Source organism: Palaemon carinicauda, chromosome 28, assembly GCF_036898095.1.
Source record: "Palaemon carinicauda isolate YSFRI2023 chromosome 28, ASM3689809v2, whole genome shotgun sequence".
NCBI lineage: Eukaryota > Metazoa > Arthropoda > Malacostraca > Decapoda > Palaemonidae > Palaemon > Palaemon carinicauda.
The window spans coordinates 5,056,800-5,081,654 of record NC_090752.1 but is presented as its reverse complement, the minus strand read 5'-3'; the positions used below and the strand labels follow the sequence as shown (position 1 = coordinate 5,081,654).

Here is a 24,855-nt window from a genome sequence, read left to right as displayed (position 1 = left end):
ACAGGAGCGGGAGGACGCTCGACGTCAACTCGAGACTGTTTTGACTGCCTAGACTGAGCAGTCAAAACAACTCTAGACTGCGGTAGTTGACGCTCAGCGTCAAAACAAGTCAACTCCGCTGGTTGGCGAACTTCCTGAACGTCAACAAGAGCATTAGGAAGTGGCTGAACGTCCATATGCGGCTGAAAGTCAACACGTGACTGCATCGAGTGAGGCTCTACAAAGCGTGACTGACGTGACTTAGCTACGCCAACGTCAACAGGACGAGCAAAGGCTCGTTTTGGAGGCTGAAGGCCAGGATCTCGATGAGTTAAGCGGCGAGGATCATCGTGAACCTTATCGGCAGAATAGTCTTCCATAAGGGAGGCGAGCTTAATCTGCATGTCTTGCAGCACAACCCATTTAGGATCAACGGGAATGGGTGCGGTAAAAGACGGGGTTAACGTCTGAGACGGCACAACCTTGCCTACACCAAGACTCTCTGAGCCTGTGTAACGTTGCTGCTTAGGCGGCGAGCAGTCTTCCGATGACTGCAAAGGGTCAGAGCTGTCCCAATGGCTACAACCAGGACGCTGGACCTGTCCTGAAGGGACCGACTTTCGCTTAAGGGGCCTAGAAACATTGCTCCACGGTTTCTTATGCGAAAAGCCTTCGGATGACGAGGAGAAAATGGTCTCTCTCGTCTTATGGTAGGGGCGATCTTGGTGAGACACACCTGTTACCATAGAGGGAACGTCTGTTCGCTGATCAAGGCCTCTCGAACCCATAAGTCGTACGACATTACTTCTCCCCTGGGCTTGGGAGCTTGCAAGAGGTCTCGGACTAGGCGAACGACAGGCACGAACAGACGAACCCTCGGTCGCAACACTGACAACACTTTGCGCACTAATCACTTTCCCACGATTTTCCGCTGTGGCACTCTGACACTTTAGCTCTTTAACGTCAGCCATGAGTTGATTACGATCTGTTGCTAACGATTCAACTCTTTCACCTAAGGCATGAATGGCACGTAACATGTCTCGCATCGATGGTTCCTGAGTGCCAGTAGGGGGTTCAGGCACAACCACTACAGGGGAAGGATTAGGTTCAGGGGCATGTGGAGAGGAAAAATCTACTGATCTAGAGGAACTCCTCCTTACCCTATCTCTCTCTAGCTTACGAGAATACTTGTCGTATTCGAGCCAATCGAATTCCGAAAGGCCCACGCATTCCTCACACCGATCTCCTAATTGACAGGTTTTACCCCGACAATTAGAACACACAGTATGTGGGTCAAGAGAGGCCTTTGGAAGACGCCTATTGCAATCCCTAGCATTACACTTACGAAATCTAGGGGCTTGTGAAGCGTCAGCCATTTTGAATTAGTCAAAGAAAGTCCAAAAAACAATCCAAGTCATCAACAATTAAATCTGTCCAATAAAGAGTTCAAGAGTTTAAGTTGAGGAAAAACACCTGCACTGCGAAAGCTCAAACCAAAATGAAGTACTTCACCAAATATGTTGAGAAAAATGTTATTTTCATTAGTAAAATAAATTTTTGAATATACTTACCCGATAATCATGTAGCTGTCAACTCCGTTGCCCGACAGAATTCTACGGAAGGGATACGCCAGCGATCGCTATACAAGAGGGGGGTGTACTCACAAGCGCCACCTGTGGCCAGGTACTGCAGTACTTCTTGTTGACACCACTTCAATTTTTCCTCGGTCCACTGGTTCTATGGGGAGGAAGGGTGGGTCAATTAAATCATGATTATCGGGTAAGTATATTCAAAAATTTATTTTACTAATGAAAATAACATTTTTCAATATTAAACTTACCCGATAATCATGTAGCTGATTCACACCCAGGGAGGTGGGTGAAAACCAGTGTACATGTATATCAAGAAGCTAAGTATCCCGTATTTCATATTATCAGTTATTCAAAATAACAATGAAATTACAAGTACCTGGTAAGGAAGTCGACTTGAGCCATTACTCTGCCTTAAATAAGTTCGTCTTCCTTACTGAGCGCAGCGTTCCTCTTAGGAGGCTGAACAACTCTAAGGTGCTGAAGTATCAAGGGCTGCAACCCATACTAAAGGACCTCATCACAACCTTTAACCTCGGCACTTCTCAAGAAAGAATTGACCACCCGCCAAATCAACAAGGATGTGGAAGGCTTCTTAGCCGACCGTACAACCCATAAAAAGTATTCAAGAGAAAGGTTAAAAGGTTATGGGATTATGGGAATGTAGTGGCTGAGCCCTCGCCTACTACTGCATTCGTTGCTACGAATGGTCCCAGGGTGTAGCAGTACTCGTAAAGAGACTGGACATCTTTGAGATAGAATGATGCGAACACTGACTTGCTTCTCCAATAGGTTGCATCCATAACACTCTGCAGAGAATGGTTCTGTTTGAAGGCCATTGAAGTAGCCACAGCTCCCACTTCATGTGTCCTTACCTTCAGCAAAGCAAGGTCTTCTTCCTTCAGATGAGAATGTGCTTCCCTAATCAGAAGCCTGAATAGTAAGAAACTGAGTTCTTAGAACTTGGGAAAGAAGGTTTCTTGATAGCACACCATAAGGCTTCTGATTGTCCTCGTAAAGGTTAAGACCTTTTTAGATAGTACCTAAGAGCTCTAACTGGGCAAAGTACTCTCTCCAGTTCATTCCCCACCAAGTTGGACAGGCTTGGGATCTCGAACGACTTAGGCCAAGGACGTGAAGGAAGCTCGTTTAGCAAAAACCGAGCTGCAAGGAACATGTAGCCGTTTCAGATGTGAAAACAATGATCCTGCTGAAGGCGTGGATCTCACTTACTCTTTTAGCTGTTGTCAAGCACACGAGGAAAAGAGTTTTTAATGTGAGGTCCTAAAAAGAGGCTGATTGGAGAGGTTCAAATCTTGATGACATAAGGAACCTTAGGACCACGTCTAGATTCCAGCCTGGAGTGGACAACCGACGTTCCTTTGAGGTCTCAAAAGACCTAGGGAGGTCCTGTAGATCTTTGTTGGTGGAAAGATCCAAGCCTCTGTGGCGGAAAACCGCTGCCAACATACTTCTGTAACCCTTGATCGTAGAAGCTGAAAGGGATCTTACTTTCCTTAGATGTAACAGGAAGTCAGCAATCTGGGTTACAGTGGTACTGGTTGAGGAAACTGCATTGGTCTTGTACCAGCTACGGAAGACTTCCCCTTGAGACTGATAGATTCTGAGAGTGGATGTTCTCCTTGCTCTGGCAAACGCTCTGGCTGCCTCCTTCGAAAAGCCCCTAGCTCTTGAGAGTCTTTCGAAAGTCTGAAGGCAGTCAGACGAAGAGCGTGGAGGTTTGGGTGTACCTTCTTTACGTGAGGTTGACGTAGAAGGTTCACTCCTAGAGGAAGAGTCCTGGGAATGTCGACCAGCCATTGCAGTACCTCTATGAACCATTCTCTCGCGGGCCAGAGCGGAGCAACCAACGTCAGCCGTGTCCCTTTGCGAGAGGAGAACTTCTGAAGTACCCTGTTGACAATCTAAAACGGCGGGAATGCATACAGGTCGAGATGGGACCAATCCAGCAGAAAAGCATCCACGTGAACTGCTGCTGGGTCTGGAATCGGAGAACAATACAACAGGAGTCTCTAGGTTATCGAGGTAGCGAACAGATCTAAGGTTGGCTGACCCCACAGGGCCCAAAGTCTGCTGCAAACACTCTTGTGAAGGGTCCACTCTGTGGGGATGACCTGACCCTTCCGGCTGAGGCGATCTGCCATGACATTCATACCGCCCTGAATGAACCTCGTTACCAGCGTGAGCTTTCGATCTTTTGACCAGATGAGGAGGTCCCTTGCGATCTAGAACAACTTCCACGAAAGAGTCCCTCCCTGCTTGAAGATGTAAGCCAGGGCTGTGGTGTTGTCAGAGTCCACCTCCACCACCTTGTTAAGCTGGAGGGACTTGAAGTTTATCAAGGCCAGAAGAACCGCCAACAACTCCTTGCAATTGATGTGAAGTGTCCTTTGCTCCTGATTCCATGTTCCCGAGCATTCCTGTCCGTCCAAAGTCGCACCCCAGCCCGTGTCTGATGCGTCCGAGAGGAGACGGCGGTCGGGTTTCTGAACAGCCAAAAATAGACTTCCTTGAGAAGAAAGCTGTTCTTACACCACGCGAGAGAAGACCTCCTCTCTTCGGAAACAAGAACTGAGACCGTCTCTAGCGTCCTGTCCTTTATCCAGTGAGCAGCTAGATGATACTGAAGGGGGGGGAGGTGGAGTCTCCCTAACACGATGAACAGGGCCAGCGATGAAAGTGTCCCTGTTAGACTCATCCACTACCTGACTGAGCATCGGTTCCTTCTCAGCATGCTCTGGATGCATTCTAGGGCTTGGAAGATCCTTGGGGCCGACGGAAAAGCCCGAAAAGCTCGACTCTGAAGATCCATACCCAGGTAGACAATGGTCTGGGATGGGACGAGCTGAGACTCCTCAAAATTGACCAGGAGGCCCAGTTCCTTGGTCAGATCCATAGTCCATCTGAGAATCTCCAGACAGCGACGACTTGTGGGAGCTCTTAAAAGCCAGTCGTCTGACGGAGCCGGACACAAGATCATGGTACTGCTGCACAGTCTGTGAACTGTCAACCATGGGGAAGCGAGGAAGTACAGTGACAACCCGAAGCTGTCTAGACTGTCTGGGTCGTATAGACAACTCCTTATCGGGTTGCTGAGGTTGCCGCACTGCGTCACAACAAGTCTACTTCTGCTGGTTGTTGAACGTCTTCCCAGTGACACACTGACTCCGTAAACAAAAAATCCTCTAACAAGGACTAAGCTTGGACTGCATGTCTTGCAACACAGCTCAAGGTCTATGGGAGCAGGTGTGGTAACAGACGGGGTTAGCGACTGAAGTGGAACCATTACCTTCCCTGGAAGCATGTTATGCTTAAATAAAAGTCCATAGGAGGCTACGCAGCAAAAGGCTCCTCTCCAAATGACAGAGTCCTCAAGGGAATATCAGAAGGAGGGAGAAAAGCACTTTCTCATCTACAGGGACCATATCCGAGAAAAGCTAAGTTCTCTCAGTGAGGGTTTCACTGGTGCAAAAGCAGCAGACTAGAAGGCAACGTTATGAAACTGCTTGACAGTCTAGTGAGTTGGCAACAACCAAAGATGTGTGACTGAGAAGCATGCGGTAAGGTATGCAGAGCATGCTGTATGTAGAGCATGCTGTATGCAGAGCATGCTGTATGTAGAGCATGCTGTAAGAGAAGCAGAGCATGTTGCATGGCGTGTAACATTTCTCAGAAATTCCATGACCAGTGCTAGATTGAGTAATATCGCATTACTGTCCCTTGAAAGTGCACGTGCCGAGGGAATTGATTTAGACTGTTTTGTTGATGAATTTGATAGCAGGCATGATAATCGTAGAATTAAGCTGCACTAAATATACGATCTATAATCTACTTCACCTCAGGACAGGGAAACTCGCCCTGTTGGCAACACTGCATTACTTCATGCATGCTTGCATGGGGTTTTAATATTTACATTACATTCATAACTCATGATTCATTTTTGTTTTGAAGATATTTTGCCATATTTGCGATTTGTTAAAAATATATTGCAAGGAATACATATATATTTTTTTATTTAAGTAATACGAATAACCTCCATTATCATAATGTTTGTGTAGGCATACATGTATATGATTACAAATGCAAGTTATGAAAGTAATGAGGTGTTATTATTGTCATTTGTTATTTCAAAGTTGAATGGGAAGAGGCTCAAGTTGAGGAGAAAGTGGCAGATGCATGCGTTGAGGTGGCTGACTCCTAGCATGTGTTTCTTGTCTCAAGAGTTGCGCTTGCTGTAAGGGTAGCGGATGCGCAGTAGCAGGTTCCTGAGGAACGAGTTGAGGTTCCTGAGGTGTGAGCTGCGAGAGTTGAGGTAGCGGCTGCGCAGAAAGCAGTTCTTGTCTCGCGAGTTGAGGTTCCTGAGGTGCTAGCCTAAGGAGTTGAGGCTCTCGCCTTGAGGAGGGTTGAGGTCGCTGCAGCGAGTGCTGAGGTGGCTGCCTCATGGATGGAAGAGGTTGTCGTACCTCAAGAGATTGATGCCTCGCTGGTGGAACCGCAGGCGGAAGCGGAGGAAGTAAGGCATAAGACTCCTGCTCCCATTGCTGAGGTTGCCTTAAGGAAGGCGGAGGTTGCTGCACACCGCTGGTAACTGGCAACTCAGTACGCGGTAAGGTATCCTGAGGAACCTCAACTTCGTACGCCTGGCAGACTGGACTGCGGTGAGGCGGAGCGATCGCAGGAGGAGGTGTAACCTTCTCAGCCTGACACTCACGCATTAAGACCGCAAGCTGTGACTGCATGGACTGCAGCAAAGTCATCTTGGGGTCGACAGACGCTAAGGTCTGCTGAGGCAAAGCCTTAACAGAAGATGAGGTCTGTTGCGGCATCACCTTACCTCTCTTAGGAGGTGTGCAGTCACCTGATGACTGCGGAGAGTCAGAGCTAATCCAATGACTGCAACCAGGTTGTAGAACTCTTGAGGTCTGGACTTTGCGTTTGAGAGGTCTTGAGACCTGAGTCCAGCGTTTTCTCCCTGACATTTCTTCTGCAGACGAGTAAAAGACGGGCTCAATCGTCTGCGGGTGGGAGTGACGGTCTCTGTAAGACACGCCCGCAACCACCGAGGATAATTCTGTGCGCCGATCAAGGCCTGCCGAACCCTTTTGCCCTTCGACATTGCTTCTCCCCTGGGCTTGGGAGCTTGCAAGAGGTCCCGGACTGGGAGGACGACTGGCACGCACAGAAGTACCCTCACGCACAACACTGACACACTTTGCGCTAATCACTTATCACTTTTGATTTTCTGTTTGCACTTATTTCACTGAACTCGAAACTTTAAGTGGTGTGTACCTGAAACACGCAATTCTATCCTTCCTTAAAAGTTAGTAATTGCGAAAACAGAATTACAATGTAACAGAAAAATCTAATGAAAGATAACTAATTCAGTGGCTGGAAAGAGACTAAACACTAGATCAAATAACTACGTTTAAAATCTCTCACCGCATAAAGCTTGAGAACAAGAATAAAACTCATGAAACGTTTACCTTCTTCCCCTAAAGAGACTAGGGAGAAGAGCAAAAACGATAACAACGTTACTCGCTTGAACGAAACGTTTATCCAGCTCTCTCTCCCTCCGTCTCTATCTCTCTCTCTCTCTCTCTCTTGACTTAGAACCTGAGAGAAGAGCCCAATCATATATATCGTTAAAACATATTATTGTTAAAGGAAAAAAACTGAAATATTTCCCAAATAAAAAGTTCCTTTATTAGAATTAAAACCATTAAGCTAAGAAAGAATGAACAAAACGTTAGAAACGGTTACTCTTACTGCAACGTGACACCGTGAAAATTCTCTCTCTATCGTAACGATAGAGCGCAAGTTGAACGTTCTGAACGTCAACAACTGCAGAGACAAAACAAAACGTTAGTTCAACTTTGAAAACAGTACGAGACTATCAAAGAAATTCTTTCAAAAACATTAAAATAGCATAATATGTTAACAGGTAAAACCGAAATGACGGGCTCAATGTTAATTAACTTCGGTACCAAGAAAAGACCGCCTACTATTAGGAAAGGTCGAATATAAACAAATATAAAAATTAATTTTAATAAGTTTATAATAAAAGGAAGTTAATCGAAGAGGCCTATAAAAGGCGGAGAGATAAAAAATAAATCTATAACTTTTGTTAAGCAAAATTAAGAAAGAGAGTCTATACTCTCTTAGACACCAACACTTCCGTCTAAGGGAAGGGTCGGCCATTTAAAGGTGAAAGAGAGTTCATACTCTCTTCGTCACCATAATTAATCAAATTAATTCCAAAAGCTAGCTAAGCTAATAATAAAACTTCCTGAATAGCGAAAGCTGAAATCTTAGAGCAATACTTCACCAAAAACCGTGAACAAGACTCCAAAATTATAAGCGTATCCATGAACGTCTTGCCGGAAGCACGACAGAGGAAAAATTGAAGTGGTGTCAACAAGAAGTACTGCAGTACCTGGCCACAGGTGGCGCTTGTGAGTACACCCCCCTCTTGTATAGCGATCGCTGGCGTATCCCTTCCGTAGAATTCTGTCGGGCAACGGAGTTGACAGCTACATGATTATCGGGTAAGTTTAATATTGAAAACTCCAGGTTATACAGCGAGTATTGATACGTCTTGTCGTCAAGGTCGACAGAGAAGAATTGAGGCTTGTTTACATGCATGTGTGGTATCTGGCCGATAGTTGGCGCTGGTGGGCACACCCGCAACCTTCATAGCGATCGCTCGCGAGTTTTTGTGTGTTTTTCTGTCGAGCCGCTGGAGCAGCAGCTATTATATATTCACCGGGTAAGTATATTTAAAAATTTCATTTTAATTGTTTATTCTTCTCTTGTAGTTTATTTCTTTCCTTGTTTCCTTTCCTCACTGGGCTATTTTCCCCTGTTGGAGCACTTGGGTTTATAGCATCTTGCTTTTCCAATTAGGATTTTAGCCTTACTTGTAATAATAATAACAATAATGATAACAATAATAATCAAATAAATCCTACTATGGAATACAGCACATTAAGGACTAATTAATTCACATTGTTTGAAGAGATCCTTACCAAATACTGTACAGTATGTAGTCTGCATACCCAAAATCCTAATTTTCTAAAAATATATACAGTAGTCTAACCTACCAAGTTTTATACCCCAGGTAAGCTTATGCAAGGCCTGGGCTAATAAACTATGTATTACCACTGTACAATGTTATGGATGCATTAGGAACAAAATTTTGGGAGTAATCTGTATTTTTCCCAACTACAGAAACCCGAGTCTTTTAATAGGAGTACGATTTCAACATAGCTGAAACTCGGCTGTTAAGCTTCATTACGTGGTGTCTACAGTTACTATTAGGTGCGGGGGAAACACACTGAGTACCAACCAGTGTTGCCACTGGTTCTGCCTAAGAATTTCGCCTGGTAAGGGAAACGGCCATTAACCTTTGTAGTGACGAGAATCATCAAAATATCCGTCAGATTACCCAAATATACCCACAATATCTATAATTTCTCATGTTAGTGTCAGTTCAAAATACAATAAAGTCAATAGATATAAAGACATAGACTTCATATTATAAATATAAAACTGATTTACAAGCCAAAAATTGTTTTCCAACCATGATAACTATGCAGAAATATTTTCCACTCCAGACAGAGTAAAGCAGAAATCGGAAATTGAAATGATGATCTCTCTGTAGACCTATTTTTCCGTCATTACCCCCACAATTCCGCCATTTGGCAACACTGGTACCCACTTTGACCATCACCCAGGACTTGTGGGGTGGCTGAAGCAGGAAGTGTAATTTAAAGCATTCAGGTTTTGTATAGTTAGGAAAAAATACAAATTACAGGTCCTCAACTTACAAACTTAATTGGTTCCAAGAAACTGTTTGTGAGTCAAATTGTTTGTAAGTCAAATTTTGTTAAATTTTGGCCTAGGCCTCCCCTGAATTCCATGCCTATAATTTACAGCTACAAAAGTTTACAAATAGTCAGGTTTCATATGAAATAGATATCAGTTTATTTCAAATGTTATTTTGCTTCATGTATTAAATTATATACTGTTTTAAGACAGTATTTCTTTATCTTATGTTTGTTATTTACAGTTGGATTTGTGTTTGTAAGTTGAATGGTTGTAAGTTGAGGACCTTTTATATCTCAAAAGTTTAAGATATGTTCCTATACAAATACAAACCCTTGGTCTTTAATGGAAGACTTATCCTTTGGAAAGTACAAAATTCCTAAAAAGAAAGCTGGCTGGTTTAAAATCTCAGAATGTCTGAATACTCGGACCTGTGAAAGCGCGCAAGTGTTGACTTATATCCACCTCAAAACAACCCGAGCAATTTTTTTCAGATGATAGACTTTGTTTCTGTCGAAAGAGGACACGAGGCCTGAAATGTATGATTAATTTAAAGAAATGGGTTGTATACATCCTATCCATCTTTCCCTTCATAAAGAGAATAGGCTCGATACTTTCATCTTTACTTAAATATTATTATTGTTACTTGCTAAGCTACAACCCTAGTTGAAAAAGCAGAATGCTATAAGACCAGGGGCTCCAACAGGGAAAATAGACCAGCAAGGAAGGGAAATAAGGAAACAAATAGAATAGTGTACCTGAGTGTACCCTTAAGCAATAGAACTCTAATCCAAGACAGTGGAAGTCCATGGTACAGAGGCTATGGCACTACCCAAGACTAGAAAACAATGGTTTGAATTTGGAATGTCTTTCTCCTATAACAGCTGCTTACCATAGGTAAAGGGTCTCTTCTACCCTTAACAAGAGGAAAGAAGCCACTGAACAATTACAGTGCAGTAATTAACTCCCTTGAGTGAAGAAGAATTTTCTGGTTATCTTAGTGTTGTCAGGTGTACAGTATAATGAAAGAGGAGATTGTATAAAGAATATGCAGACTACTCAGAGTACAGTATATGTAGGTAAAAGGGAAAATGAGCCATAACCAGAGAGGGATCCAATGTAGTACTATCTGACCAGTCAAAGGACTAAATAACTCTCTAGTGGTAGTATCTCAACAGATGGCTGGTGCTTTGGCCAACTAGCTACCTATAAAACAGAAAAGATGCTCAGTACGGCAGTATACCAGCATCAAAGTCAGATCCAGCGAATAACGGTCCTACTGCAGCACTTTAAGGGAGGGGAAAGAAAATGGGAAAGAGAGCCTGAGATTCTTACCTATCATTCTAAACTTACATCGCTACTGCTATCTTACACGAGATGTTTTTCATTTTGTGAAGGAGCTAGGATGGCTACACAGCCTGCTGAGCAGCTACCACAGGTCCCAGCGAGAGCATATATATAGGGACTTACTGTATGGCTATACTGTACTCTTGCAGATAGTGAGCTGAGAAGGTTGTCTAGCACTCCCAGACTTCAGCCCTCAAAACTTGCAGTTACTCAATCACCCTAACTTTGTGAGTGTGAGGTTGAGTGGGTTGCTGTGCATCATCAACTGACAGAGGATAAGCTCGCCCGATGGCTTCTCAAAGCTGGAAGGAAATAGCGTTCTCGGAGATCTTCTTGGATCTACCAGCACTCAGGATAAAATTTTGGAGCTGCAGTCTGGAGGACTGAGTCCACTTCAGGTAGCAATTGCACCCTCAAAGGACAAACATACAAATCATCTTCATCATTAGATACATCCTTAAGGTAGGAGATGGAGGAGGACTCAAATCTGTGGTAGTGAACAGCAGGGTTCTGAGCATTCGCAAGCATCAAACAAGGAGACCTAAAAATTCTTCCATCCCTCACTAGGACTGATGACAAATTCTATGAATTTGCCTACTCTTTTTGCCAAGGCCAGGGCAAGGAGGAAAACAGTCTTGAATGACCTTTATCTGATACATGTCTCAAAGGTTCGTAAGGGGCACTCTTGACAAACCTGAGAACTCAGGTGATTCCCACATGAGTGGCATGAGTTCTACAGGAGGACAAGACAGCTAGAAGCTCCTCACGAACATAAATAGCTCCCACGAAGAGGAAAGGTCTACGACTTTCAGTCTAAACACCTGGCTGAATTATATCTTTTCATAGCAGAGACAGAGAGGAGCTTCCCCTGCTAAAGGTAGAAAAGAAAAGTGGCTATCACCAGCAGAAAGGCTCTAACCAGAGAAGTATCCCTTTTATGACACCAAATGCAGATGGCCAACTTTATTTCATAAACATCTGCAGAGGATTTGCACATACATCCAAACATCTGGGGCAGTGCCTCTTATAAAGCCTTACGCTCAGAAGAGATTCTGGATAGTCTCCACCCATTAAGTGACAGGGATGTCACCAAGTTGTGGTACCTAAGCAGGTAGGGCTGGCAAAGAAGGATGGGCAACAGGGATATTTCTCTCAGTGTCTCAACAGGGGGCATCAGCTGATCTGGGTACTATTCGGTATGTAGCCATTTGGAAGCCACCAAGGTTACTCTGAGATTCCTAGTACCCAACACTGTTGACTACACTGAGAGTCAGCCAGAACAGCAAAAAAGCATAGAAGGTGTTATCCCATGGATATTGAGAAGCACCCTTTAGAGCTGCTCTCGGGTTTGAACTTTCTGATGGCGTAGGTAGAGAACATGTCGATTAATGGGGAATCCCCCAACGACTTGTCCCTGAACACTCAGTTTTTCAACGATTACATTCCTTTTACCTGGAGGAGGACACTTCAGAGGCGTCACTTTGTTAAGGTTCTCATCTTCCAACCACCAAAGTAAATCATCCTGTATCTACTGTTCCACTTACAAGAGATGTTCAAGCAGTTGTACCAACCGTCGAACCGGTGGTTCTTGCTGAGCGAGAAAAAGTCACTAATGTGCTTTCCTAAATCTGCTGGCGCAGTCTAATGGGAAAACTCTTGCTGCCTGTCTATTTGAATTCCCAGGTACATGAGACTGGACGTCTCCAGATTTACTACAATCCCCAGATCGTGGTAAAATGCAAGAAGACTGTCTTGGTGCTGAAGCAACTGCCTCCAGGACGATGACAGAATCAACTGGTCATCCAAGTATCAAATCAGGCAAATGCAGATGGTGTGAGCCTAAGGAAAGACGAGTGTCAACACTTGGGAAGTTGTAGATGTTTTGTGCGTGGAGATTTTGCACATAAAAATTATGCGTGTGGAGACTTTACACCTGGAGGCCATCTGCATGAAGTCCTAGTGTCTCTAGATATAACTCTGTTTGAGGTAAATCATGCACACGTGGAGGTGATCACGAACGGAGGTGATTGTACATGTGACGAACTATCCCCCTTGGGATCGTCGTGTGAAGGAGAACCTTCCCAAAATGTTTGTGCATGTGGCTCACACAGACTTTTAAGTCTCGTTCTGAGGATCTCTTTAGCCCTCTGTATTCAGTTGGTCTGACTGTTTCACTGTCTGATGAAGGAAGACGACGAAACGTACCTGCATCAAGAGAATAAGTGCCAGGTCCTCGTACTACTTTCCTCTTCCCGAAGGTTGGTGACAGTTTCTGAGCCACCCCTGTCACACTTGTAGGAAGGAGGGTCGGAAGAAGTCTGGTAAAACTTGTTACAAGGCTGTAAGGAAGATGAGGAGGGTGAGGTCATTCCTTCTCCTTGCCAGAGGTCTTTGTCGAGGATTTCTCAGCTGGCAGTGATGACACCACAAATGGGCAAGATCAACAGTCTTCTCCTTTGGCAGGCCAGGACAGGTTGATGGGCACCACATCTAGTGCTCTTTCAGCAGGTAGGATGGCACAGGAGCAGTAGTCCTGGGGATTCTAGCATCGTCTAAGACCTTCAGCAGCTTCTCTGCAGATTGAACACATTCGTCAGCTACTACAGCAGTGGGATCACTTCGAGGAGGAGAAAGGCAGGGAAAATGTTATTTTCATTAGTAAAATAAATTTTTGAATATACTTACCCGATGATCATGTAGCTGTCAACTCCGTTGCCCGACAGAAATCTACGGTCGGGATACGCCAGCGATCGCTATCCAGGTGGGGGTGTACTCAACAGCGCCATCTGTGGTCAGGTACTCAAGTACTTCTTGTCAACAAGAACTCAATTTTCTCCTCGGTCCACTGGTTCTCTATGGGGAGGAAGGGCGGGTTCTTTAATTCATGATCATCGGGTAAGTATATTCAAAAATTTATTTTACTAATGAAAATAACATTTTTCAATATTAATCTTACCCGATGATCATGTAGCTGATTCACACCCAGGGTGGTGGGTGGAGACCAGCATACATGTTAACAAAGAAGCTAAGTATCCCGTATTTCATTTTATTAGTTATTCAAAATAACAAACATAAAATAAATAAGTACCTGGTAAGGAAGTCGACTTGAACCATTACTCTGCCTTTATTAAGTACGTCTTCCTTACTGAGCGTAGCGGTCCTCTTAGGATGCTGAACGACTCTTAGGTGCTGAAGTATAAAGGGCTGCAACCCATACTAAAGGACCTCATCACAACCTCTAACCTAGGCGCTTCTCAAGAAAGAATTGACCACCCGCCAAATCAACCAGGATGCGGAAGGCTTCTTAGCCGACCGTACAACCCAAAAACAACAATAAAAAGTATTCAAGAGAAAGGTTAAAAAGGTTATGGGATTATGGGAATGTAGTGGCTGAGCCCTCACCTACTACTGCACTCGCTGCTACGAATGGTCCCAGGGTGTAGCAGTTCTCGTAAAGAGACTGGACATCTTTGAGATAGAATGATGCGAACACTGACTTGCTTCTCCAATAGGTTGCATCCATAACACTCTGCAGAGAACGGTTCTGTTTGAAGGCCACTGAAGTAGCCACAGCTCTTACTTCATGTGTCCTTACCTTCAGCAAAGCAAGGTCTTCTTCCTTCAGATGAGAATGTGCTTCTCTAATCAGAAGCCTGATGTAGTAAGAAACTGCGTTCTTAGACATTGGTAGCGAAGGCTTCTTGATAGCACACCATAAGGCTTCTGATTGTCCTCGTAAAGGTTTTGACCTTCTTAGATAGTACCTAAGAGCTCTAACTGGGCAAAGTACTCTCTCCAGTTCGTTCCCCACCAAGTTGGACAGGCTTGGGATCTCGAACGACTTAGGCCAAGGACGTGAAGGAAGCTCGTTTTTAGCCAAAAAACCGAGCTGCAAGGAACATGTAGCCGTTTCAGATGTGAAACCTATGTTCCTGCTGAAGGGGTGGACCTCACTTACTCTTTTAGCTGTTGCTAAGCACACGAGGAAAAGAGTTTTTAATGTGAGGTCCTTAAAAGAGGCTGATTGGAGCGGTTCAAATCTTGATGACATAAGGAACCTTAGGACCACGTCTAGATTCCAGCCTGGAGTGGACAACCGACGTTCCTTTGAGGTCTCAAAAGACCTAAGGAGGTCCTGTAGATCTTTGTTGGTGGAAAGATCCAAGCCTCTGTGGCGGAAAACCGCTGCCAACATACTTCTGTAACCCTTGATCGTAGGAGCTGATAGGGATCTTACGTTCCTTAGATGTAACAGGAAGTCAGCAATCTGGGTTACAGTGGTACTGGTTGAGGAAACTGCATTGGCCTTGCACCAGCTTCGGAAGACTTCCCATTTAGACTGATAGACTCTGAGAGTGGATGTCCTCCTTGCTCTGGCAATCGCTCTGGCTGCCTTCTTCGAAAAGCCTCTAGCTCTTGAGAGTCTTTCGATAGTCTGAAGGCAGTCAGACGAAGAGCGTGGAGGTTTGGGTGTACAGTACCTTCTTTACGTGAGGTTGACGCAGAAGGTCCACTCTTAGAGGAAGAGTCCTGGGAACGTCGACCAGCCATTGCAGTACCTCTGTGAACCATTCTCTCGCGGGCCAGAGGGGAGCAACCAACGTCAGCCGTGTCCCTTTGTGAGAGGCGAACTTCTGAAGTACCCTGTTGACAATCTTGAACGGCGGGAATGCATACAGGTCGAGATGGGACCAATCCAGCAGAAAGGCATCCACGTGAACTGCTGCTGGGTCTGGAATCGGAGAACAATACAATGGGAGCCTCTTGGTCATCGAGGTAGCGAACAGATCTATGGTTGGCTGACCCCACAGGGCCCAAAGTCTGCTGCAAACATTCCTGTGAAGGGTCCACTCTGTGGGGATGACCTGACCCTTCCGGCTGAGGCGATCTGCCATGACATTCATATCGCCCTGAATGAACCTCGTTACCAGCGTGAGCTTTCGATCTTTTGACCAAATGAGGAGGTCCCTTGCGATCTCGAACAACTTCCTCGAATGAGTCCCTCCCTGCTTGGAGATGTAAGCCAAGGCTGTGGTGTTGTCGGAGTTCACCTCCACCACCTTGTTTAGCTGGAGGGACTTGAAGTTTATCAAGGCCAGATGAACCGCCAACAACTCCTTGCAATTGATGTGAAGTGTCCTTTGCTCCTGATTCCATGTTCCCGAGCATTCCTGTCCGTCCAATGTCGCACCCCAGCCCGAGTCTGATGCGTCCGAGAAGAGACGGTGGTCGGGGGTCTGAACAGCCAAAGGTAGACCTTCCTTGAGAAGAATGCTGTTCTTCCACCACGTTAGAGTAGACCTCATCTCTTCGGAAACAGGAACTGAGACCGTCTCTAGCGTCATGTCCTTTATCCAGTGAGCAGCTAGATGATACTGAAGGGGGCGGAGGTGGAGTCTCCCTAACTCGATGAACAGGGCCAGCGATGAAAGTGTCCCTGTTAGACTCATCCACTGCCTGACTGAGCATCGGTTCCTTCTCAGCATGCTCTGGATGCATTCTAGGGCTTGGTTGATCCTTGGGGCCGACGGAAAAGCCCGAAAAGCTCGACTCTGAATCTCCATACCCAGGTAGACAATGGTCTGGGATGGGACGAGCTGGGACTTCTCTAAATTGACCAGGAGGCCCAGTTCCTTGGTCAGATCCATAGTCCATCTGAGATTCTCCAGACAGCGACGACTTGTGGGAGCTCTTAAAAGCCAGTAGTCTAAATAGAGGGAGGCTCTGATGTCTGCCAAGTGAAGGAATTTCGCAATATTCCTCATCAGTCTGGTAAACACAAGAGGTGCCGTGCTTAGGCCAAAGCACAGGGCTTGGAACTGGTACACAACCTTTCCAAAGACGAATCTTAGGAAAGGTTGGGAGTCTGGATGGATGGGGACGTGAAAGTATGCGTCTTTCAGGTCTAACGAGACCATCCAGTCCTCCTGCCTGACCGCTGCTAGGACCGACTTCGTCGTCTCCATCGTGAACGTCTGCTTGGTGACAAAAGCATTGAGAGCACTGACGTCCAGCACCGGTCTCCAACCTCCTGTCTTCTTGGCTACCAGGAAGAGACGGTTGTAAAAGCCCGGGGATTGATGATCCCGGACTATGACCACTGCTTCCTTTTGTAGCAAGAGCGACACCTCTTGTTGCAACGCTAGCCTCTTGTCCTTCTCCTTGTAGTTGGGAGAGAGGTTGATGGGAGATGTAGCTAGAGGGGGATTGCGGCAGAACGGAATTCTGTATCCCTCCCTTAGCCACTTCACAGACTGAGCGTCTGCACCTCTGCTCTCCCAAGCTTGCCAGAAGGTCTTGAGTCTGGCTCCTACTGCTGTCTGGAGAGGAAGGCAGTCAAAACTTGCCTTTTGCGGACTTGGAACCCTTCTTGGACTTGCCACGGTGACTGTCTGCACGGGTACCTCCTCTGCTGGAGGTTCTGCCACGAAAGGGCGGGATGAACCTAGAAGCAGGTGTATCAACTGCTGCAGGGCGGAAGGGTCTAGGCACGGAAGGTAAGGTTTTAGCCTTACGTGCAGAAGAAGCCATTAGATCATGAGTATCCTTCTGGATAAGTGAGGCAGCCATCCCCTTAATCAACTCCTCCGGAAACAGACACTTGGAGAGAGGAACAAACAACAACTCTGACTTCTGGCAAGGAGTGATACCAGCAGATAAGAAGGAGCAAAGATGTTCTCTCTTCTTGAGGACTCCTGATACATATGAAGCCGCAAGTTCACCAGACCCATCCCGAATAGCCTTGTCCATGCTAGACATGATCAGCATGGCCGAGTCCTTATCTGAAGGGGAAGTCTTCCTGCTTAAGGCTCCCAAACACCAATCGAGGAAGTTGAATATCTCGAAGGCACGAAAGACTCCCTTCAACATATGATCTAGATCGGAAAAGGACCAGCAGATCTTCGAACGTCTCATAGCCAACCTGCGGGGAGAGACAACCAGACTTGAGAAGTCGGCCTGGGCAGAGGCAGGAACCCCCAAGCCAGGTTCCTCTCCCGTGGCATACCAGACGCTCGACTTAGAAGCAAGCTTGGGAGGAGGAAACACAAAAGAGGTCCTTCCCAGTTGCTTCTTGGAATGCAACCAGTCCCCCATAACCCTCAAAGCTCTCCTAGATGATCTGGCGAGAACAAGCTTGGTGAAGGCAGGCGCAGCAGACTGCATGCCCAGAGCAAACTCGGAGGGAGGAGAACGAGGGGTTGCAGACACAAAATGCTCAGGATACAAGTCCCTGAACAAAGCAAGGACTTTGCGAAAGTCTAAGGAGGGTGGCGAAGACTTGTGTCCTTCAACATCAGAGTGAGGTTCATCCAGATGAGCAGCTTCATCATCCGATACATCATCATCCGAAAGTTGAGTTGTGAGTGGCAAAGGCAGAGCAGCAAGCTGAACGGCTGAATCCTGCAGAACGGGTGCATGCGTACCTGCGGATCCAACATCATGCCTCTGCTGAACAGTCTGCGAGCTGGCAACAACAAAAGCAGAGGGCTGGTGTGTGGGAGGATCTGCGGTGGGCTGAGGAGCATGCGGTATGGTATGCAGAGCATGCTGTAAGGTATGCGGCTCATGCTGCATGGTATGCGGAGCATGCTGTAAGGTCTGCAGAGCATGCTGCATGGGCTGAGGAGAATGCCGCATAGTGCTGGAACCCGGCAACTCCTGATGCGGCAGCTCACGCATGTTAGCAGATGGTGCAGCAAGAACATGCGTCTGGCAGGGAGGACTGCGCATCGGTGGAGGAGCTCTCACAGGTGGGGTGTGGGAGCAGGCAGCCGCAGTATCTGCTGAGCGCACAACCTCTGCGGGTTGTAGGTTAACAGGAGAGGTGTTAACCTTCTCGGCATGATACTCCTGCATGAATGCCGCAAGCTGAGACTGCACAGTCTGCAGCATGGACCACTTAGGGTCTACTGTGGTTGGAGCAACAACAGACGGAGCAGTAGCCTGTTGAGGGACCACTCTACCTCTCTTGGGAGGTGTGCAGTCATCAGATGACTGTGGAGAGTCCGAACTGACCCAGTGGCTACACCTGGGCCGTTGGACTAGCTCGGAAGGGACCTTACGTTTGAGCGGTCGTGAGACCTTGGTCCACCGTTTCCTCCTGGAAACTTCTTCCACAGACGAGGAATGTAAGGGCTCATTCGTCTGTACAGTGATACCTCGGTACTCGACCATAATCCGTTCGAGATCCGTGTTCGACCTCCGATTTGTTCGAGTACCGAATTTTTTTTCCCCATAAGAAATAATGGTATATATTCTATTCCGTTCCCAAGCACTCGAACAGGCCCAAAATATTAATAAAACGTGTACCTAAACAACAATAATTATCTAAATGTGTATGAAATTGGTCAGAAAATCCTATAAAACAATTTTAAACCATTTACTGTACTAAAATAAAACAATTTTAAACCATTTTCTGTACTGTAGTGAACATACCTTTGAGCAGCGGTTCGATGGCATACAGGGATGGATGTGGAGAGGATGGAAGGGGGAGGTTACTGCTTGGAAGGAGAGTCCCCTTCCATGATGTGGCGGGGTAGTTCTCCTTCAGGAGTTGTTTCTCTCTCCAATGAAAGGGTGGGCAGATCTATTTCAGGGGTTTCTTCTCTTCTTTGTCTCTTCTTTGGAGGAGAAACAGGCTTTGATGTAGCAGCTTTCTTTTCTTTTGTGAAAAACTGGTCTATTGTTAATTGTTTCTTCCTCCTCTGCAGTATTCTTCGAAAATGATACATGACACTATCATTAAACATATGCACTGCCCGGTTTGCTACTGCAATTTCTGGGTGGTATTTTTCAGCAAAAGCCTGCACATCTGCCCACTTGGAACAAATTTCATTGATGAGAGAACTTGGAACATCCTCCCTTACCTCATCCTCTTCTGAAGATTCCTGCTCCACAATCAGATCCTGCTGCTGTTGTTGTTGCAGGTGCAACAATTCCTCCACAGTCAACTCGGTAGAATGGCTTTCTACAAGCTCATCAATATCATCCTTGTCGACCTCAAGCCCCAAACTCCTGCCCATGACAACAATTTCCTCAACGACATCAGTGTCATCAGAAATTACAGGGGTAGCAGTGCTTGGACCCGCCTCTGGTTGGAAACCTTCAAACTCCCTCTCTGTGACACATGATGGCCACAGCTTACGCCAGGCAGAGTTCAATGTCCTATAGGTCACACCTCGCCAAGCTTGGTCAATCATGTTAACAGAGTTGAGGATGCTGAAGTGTTCCTTCCAGAATTCCTTTAGGGTCAACTTCGTGTCACTGGTCACTTCAAAACACTTTCTGAAAAGGGCCTTGGTATAGAGTTTTTTGAAGTTTGAAATGACCTGTTGGTCCATGGGCTGGAGTATGGGAGTAGTATTGGGGGGCAAGAATTTGATTTTGATAAAGCTGTATTCTTCTTTCAAGTCATCCTCGAGACCTGGAGGATGTGCAGGAGCATTGTCCATAACCAGAAGACATTTCATTGGCAAGCTCTTTTCAATGAGGTAAGCCTTAACCTGGGGGGCAAACACTTCGTTTATCCACTCAGTAAAGAATTGTCTTGTGACCCAAGATTTAGTGTTCGAGCGCCACATAACTGGTAGTGCACTTTTACAAATATTATTTCGTTTGAACACCCGGGGGTTGTCCGAGTGGTACACTAACAAGGGTTTGATCTTGCAATCGCCACTTGCATTTGCACACAGCAACAATGTTAGCCTATCTTTCATTGGCTTGTGACCTGGCATCTTCGTCTCGTCCTTGGTAATGTACGTATTGGCTGGCATTTTCTTCCAAAATAACCCAGTCTCATCACAATTAAAGACTTGTTGTGCGATCAAATTTTGTTCATTTATGTACCGATCGAATTCCCCCACGTATTTATCGGCTGCAATTTGATCCGAACTAGCTGCCTCCCCATGCCTAGTAACACGATGAATACCTGTTCTATTACGAAACTTTTCAAACCAACCCCTGCTCGCTTTAAATGTAAATGAATCACTTTCACTGGTACTCGGACTTTTCTTCACTAATTCTTCATAGATATGCAACGCTTTTTCACAAATGAACGCTTCACTAACACTTTCCCCGGCCAACTGTTTTTCTTTAATAAATATTAAAAGCAACTTTTCCATCTCCTCAATCACTTGTGGCCTTTGCTTAGTTACCGCCGTAACTCCCGTTGCAACATTCGCCTTCTTAATCATTTCTTTATGCTTTAAAAACGTAGAAATGGTCGACTTCGCCATTCCGTATTCTACCGCTAAATCGGACACTCGTACACCATTCTCATATTTCGCTATAATTTCCTTCTTCAACTCGATCGTTGTTCGCACTGTTTTCCTCTTCTCCTTCCCCTTAACACTCATTACTTTCTTGGGACTCATTATGAAAGCTAAAAAAGCAATTAAAAGCACTGAAAATCACTAAATCACAACGAATGCTGATCGCGCGTTGTCTGAGTGACGCTCTCGAGAGAACTGATGCTTCCCGAACAAGCGAGAGTGGCCGAGATGGCGCGATCATCACAAAGCCCATGCGGTCGTCACGTGTTCGGCTGGTCGAGTACCGAATTTTTGGTCGAGCACCGCAGCAAAAATTTCTCGAAAATTTTGGTCGAACTCCGAATTGTTCGAGTATAGAGTCGTTCGACTACCGAGGTATCACTGTATGTGGATGGGACGATCCTTAACAGATACGTCCGCAACCACTGAGGATACATCCGTGCGCCGATCAAGGCCTGCCGAACCCTTTAGTCCTTCGACATTGCTTCTCCCCTGGGCTTGGGAGCTTGCAAGAGGTCCCGGACTGGGAGGACGACTGGCACGCACAGATGTACCCTCATGCGCAACACTGACACTGACACTATGCACATCACTAGCACTAACACTTCCCACTGCACTCTTCGCTTTCAGCTCTCTGACATCTGCCAAGAGCTGATTGCGGTCACTAACCAACGACTCCACCTTCTCACCGAGAGCCTGAATGGCACGCAACATATCAGCCATTGCAGGCTGAGCACTCGTAGCAGGTTCGGGAGTCACCACCACAGGGGAAGGAAAAGGTTGAGGGGCATGGGGAGAGGAAAAATCCACAGAGCGAGAAGAACTCCTCCTATCTCTCTCCTTCTCTAACCTACGTGCATATCTAAGGAATTCGTTAAAATCGAATTCCGAAAGCCCAGCACATTCCCCACATCGATCTTCCAATTGACAGGATTTACCCCTACAATTGGAACATACGGTGTGAGGATCTATAGAGGCCTTCGGAAGACGCCTAGTACAAGTCCTAACACTACACTGCCTGTATTTAGGAACTTGGGAATGGTCAGACATCTTGAATTTAGAAGTAGTCAAGGGGGAATTCCAAAATTAAGCAAAGTTCGTTAACCAATAAATCAAATTAATTCCAAAAGCTTGCTAAGCTAAGGATAAAGCTTCCTGAACAGCGAAGGCTAAACTTTAGAGCAAATACATCACCAAATCGTGAACAAAAGACTCCAAAATCAACAGCGTATCCAAGTAGGTCTTGCCGGCGGCACGACAGAGGAAAAATTGAGTTCTTGTTGACGAGAAGTACTTGAGTACCTGACCACAGATGGCGCTGTTGAGTACACCCCCACCTGCATAGCGATCGCTGGCGTATCCCGACCGTAGATTTCTGTCGGGCAACGGAGTTGACAGCTACATGATCATCGGGTAAGATTAATATTGAAAAATCCCTTTCTCTGGGGAAAGATGATAAAACCACCTCATCTGAAACCTCCCCCAAGCACAGATCGGAACCACATTCCTTCTTTGGTTTTTCAAGAGGGAAAGAAGCGAGAAGCAGAAGACTTCTTCGGTTAAGGGAAGACCCTGACACCGATGAATCCCTCCTAGTCTTCTTCCTTCTCCTACTTCCATACTCAAACCACTGCAAAGAAAGCCACGACCTGCACTTGGTAAAGGGTAATGATGGGGAACAGTCGTGCTCCCCTCAATATGAGTACCGTACAAAGAATAGGGATACACATACTGCCGGCTCAAAAACATATCGTAATTACAACCAGGTTTACCCGGGCAGTTCAATTTGCCTACATGTACATTCTCCATCACAAGCACAATGAGACAACCTGAAAACAGAAAGACAATAATAAAAATAAACAGCCATGCTTTGTTTAGCACAGAGAGTATGTTAGTACTACTTTGATGCAGAAATAAAAAAAAGTGGCTACCCATAGTGTTGGCAAGTGGGCTGGGTTTCCCCACCGCCTACTAGTAACTACTGAGGCCTCATTCTAATTTCAACAACTAAGTTCCAGCTATGCTGGAATCATACAGTATTCCTATTAAAGGAAAGGGTTTGCAATCATATAGGAACAAATCTCCAATAATATGGTATGCATTAAATAATAAAAAATTTAAAACAAAGTCTTTGTAATATTTTACCTGACAAAATAATATGAAGAAGGGGTAGTCAAATTCAAATGAGTTGATAATCGCCTTGTTAAAGAATGCCATTGACAAAGAAAGGAGGCCATACGAGACAGCACATGACACGGCTGCCATCTGGTCTGTAGACAACTGCATCCTGAAAAATAAATACAGCTAAATAAAGCTTGCTTTTGTAAGCAAATTTCACCAAATATCTCTATAATGGAACAAAATTATTAAAGAATAATTAAATGTAATAAAAGCTGTACTACAGTACAGTATCAGTGAGTGTTGTTAGATAGGAACAACCGTGTTTTGTTATTACTATACATATTACATATACAGTACTGTACACATAAGTGTGGCAATGACACAAGTGTATTGTAATCTTACCATGTGCAAAGTACACATAAGTAGATATACAGTACTGTACACTTATCAAAATGTATTGATTCACTAACACAATACATATAATGTGATAGTAACCCAGTAAACCAATATTAAGCAGCCAATGGGTTACTTATTGTGTTAGTTGACTGTACATAGGCAATGGGCAGTGAGTCGGTACGTTAGGAGTTAACCCACCCTAGGCAAGCAAGACTTCGCAGATTCTCGCTTTTCACGCCTGTCCCCGTTACCTAACCGCTGCAAATAAGATAAAAAGTAGATAGGAAGTAATAAACTGTACAGGACGCAATGCAGTCGAGTGTTAAATGAATCCTTAAAAAATCTTAACTCCTAATAAGGTTACATGGAAAACATACTTGAGCTATGCAAGTCAGGAATAAATGTAAAATTTATAATTTGTTAAAAAGTATGCAAGTTTTATGGATAGTATATAACTGTACATAATACATGCACAAGGTAAAGATTCCTGTAAATAATTATGATGTCAAGTTAGTACCTGCACTATATATCCTTACGAAATACAATACAATAATGTATAATTGTGCAAGAGTAGACCTCAGATTTGGTTACAATAAGATGAATCATATTTTGACTTACATCATCTAAGGATATTATTAGTTTCCACCAAATTCAGATATCAATTATTTTTTTACTTATATATATTTGAGATGATTCATAAAAAAAGTTACTCGAATCTAACGCAAATTAAGGGTTACGGAAATATTTGCCGATGAAGTTTGAATAATTGATAATCAATACAAAAATACTAGCCAATGGGGCTAATATGCATAGCGAAACAAAGTCCCCTTGCCAGAACATAGGAGCAGCGAGATAATGTTTAATCACGGGCAAAGCGAGCATACAGCAGAGCAAAAATCAAATAAATAATTAGCTAATTAAGTAACGAGGTACAGTATTTTCAATAATATTATGATGAAGATTGCTACCAACTACTCGACTCCATAGAAAATGGGATGGAAAATCACGTTTTCTATGCATCTGGAAGTCTGGCAAACAAAACCCCCAGTGATTTGACAGTGTTTCATTACTATCATTCGGTTTTGATTACGGTAATCTTTTTAATCACGATGATTGGTGTGTTTAGGTTAGACAGGTTCTTCTAGTATGATAAGTTGAGTTAAAATTTACCACTTTATTTATATTTCCTTGTATTCTATGACTCAAAGGAAGCTTTTTCACTTATAAAATATTATGGATGGAGATTAATGTTAAAATTTTCAAAATAACATCCAAATTAAAAATCCATGGTTATGTCAGGTAAAAAA

At 44.8% G+C, this 24,855-nt stretch overlaps 1 protein-coding gene across 2 annotated transcripts in view; it reads right to left on the bottom strand.

Annotated features, from left to right (window-relative positions):
• Nucleotides 1-24,855, bottom strand: part of LOC137621980 (uncharacterized) — a 91,568-nt gene that overhangs the window by 66,236 nt on the left and 477 nt on the right. For both annotated transcript variants that reach the window (XM_068352474.1, XM_068352475.1), the window contains exon 2: nucleotides 23,177-23,318. In XM_068352474.1, coding sequence (XP_068208575.1) covers nucleotides 23,177-23,318 — 142 coding nt within the window. The remainder of the gene's footprint in view (nucleotides 1-23,176; nucleotides 23,319-24,855) is intronic.